The sequence below is a fragment of the Littorina saxatilis genome, unplaced genomic scaffold, assembly GCF_037325665.1.
Source record: "Littorina saxatilis isolate snail1 unplaced genomic scaffold, US_GU_Lsax_2.0 scaffold_447, whole genome shotgun sequence".
Classification (NCBI taxonomy): Eukaryota; Metazoa; Mollusca; class Gastropoda; order Littorinimorpha; family Littorinidae; genus Littorina; species Littorina saxatilis.
The window spans coordinates 100,001-101,871 of NW_027128813.1; the positions used below are offsets into that span (position 1 = coordinate 100,001).

Consider the following 1,871-nt stretch of genomic DNA (forward strand, 5'->3'; position numbering starts at 1 on the left):
GAGTACGAGAAGCACGAGGCTTCCAGCCGAAGACATGGAAAGCATGGTGTTTCTGTAGCCCTTGCCAAAGACAAAGCTAAAAGGGAGACTAGTTCTGATCTGATTTTGCACGATCAGAAACTGTTGACTGCCCGAAAGAAAAAAGGACAAGTTTTGTTAAAGACACATTAATTCCTTCCTTGAAAACTGTCGGGCTAACTATCGGGCGTTAACATATGGAGTAATTAAGACACCCCCTCGACTTGGACACAAGTCCAAAATTTTTCACGACAAGAAATGTTCCTTTAAAATGTCAAAATGCCCTGGACGCTTTGAAATGTTTTAAAATCTTCATGTGTGTAGTTTACGATAGGTAAAGTGCATTGATGAAAAAAGAAAAAAGAAACGTGTTTTTGTCGACTTTTCTTCAATGCAATTACTTGTCTGGTTCCTAATATCCACTTTCTTGAATTCTTTGTTCGTTGTAGCAATAGTACTCTACGACAGATTTGTTTATAAACATTATTGCAAGCATGAGGTCGGAAATTATTTTAAACGTGTGTATTACGTTTCGACAATTTGTTAGTGAAAACTTTACTAATTGGTCAGTCAGAAGTTACTGCGAAGTCGAAAAATACTGATCGTCAAGTTGAGTACATCATGAACTTTATGATCTACGCTGCTTCAAGGACGCTTCTTTATCGGTCCAGGATGTACTCCGTTGATATGCCTAGTTCTATTGTTTACAAAAAAGAAAGAAAAACAAAACTTGACTAAATATAAAAACTAAGAAAATATGTCCATGGAACGATGATGAAGATCAGAAGCTATTTGTTCGGGACTTTTTTTTCTCCGCAAATCAACCAAACGTTTCTCATATTCTCACAGTTTAAAGTTGTAGCAATTCACACCACGCGGTTCAAACAGCAAGTGGTTATGTTTGCGTTATATCGGCATATTAATCTTTGTGGTGGAGAATGCGGCCCACATTATCTTCATGTAGAGTACACAGTATCAGCTCAGTTTGTGATTGTGTTCCGTACTACACGTACTAGTATTCGCAACATCGAGCTTAGGACGCTGCACCAGTCAAAGGGGTGTCCACATTTAACGCTGCTATGTTCTGTTATTTTCCTCTTTTTTTCTCATATTTTGAAGTCAGGCGCATCATACAAGAGACCAATTAAAAACCAGAATCCTAATCTTAATTGGGAGAAGTCGACCTCGCGAAGTCTACTTCATGAAGCTCGCTGCACGAAGCTTTGGCACTTAATTTTCGGTAAATAGACGGGGTGTTGCAGGTAGCTCTGTTTCCTCCTTGGGGATGAAGCTACCAGGGGAAGGGATTGTGTTGGAGGTGCGGGTAGAGGGGTAGCCCTTCCGGTGCTCCCCCTTGGACCTCCCTAGTCTAGGACCCTGGGTCTTCGCGAGGTGGCCATTGTGGCGTAATCCCTCCGGACTAGCATAACGTTTCCCTATCCAAAGACCGACCGTGCGTGGTCTATGACCACATCCTCTACGAGGTGAAACTATCAACTAGGCAGCGCAAGCCCCAAGGCGAAACACGGCGGATCTAGAGGAGAGAACCTCGATAAAAAAAAACCTGAGCTGCCATGAAGACGGAGCATGTTGGCTGAGGACAGCGGGCAGACCTTCTGTGCCGACACCCATCTACAGGAGAAAACCAGGCATGCACGCATCAAACCCAACATGGCCATACAAACGGAAAAAAACCGGTAAATAGACTTCACAAAGTCAACTTTGTGCGTAATTAAAAGGATGGCCTCAAGATTTGCATTTTTTTAGGATTGGAAAAGATAGGACAGAGAGTAAAATCAAAAAGCATGTAATCTCACCGTCTGCTGGCACGATTCAATCCTGCTATGAAGATC

The 1,871-nt window shown here is 42.3% G+C and overlaps 1 protein-coding gene across 1 annotated transcript in view; it reads right to left on the minus strand.

The window, feature by feature from the left end:
* The window catches only part of LOC138957131 (alpha-L-fucosidase-like), a gene marked incomplete at its 5' end in the record, with an annotated part of 7,031 nt that extends 6,292 nt beyond the window's left edge, over nucleotides 1-739 (minus strand). Inside the window, 1 exon segment of the mRNA XM_070328297.1 lies at nucleotides 1-739. This exon segment is cut by the window's left edge and continues 175 nt beyond it. Within this exon segment, the coding sequence (XP_070184398.1) occupies nucleotides 1-45 (45 nt within the window).
* Nucleotides 740-1,871: the final 1,132 nt, after the last annotated feature.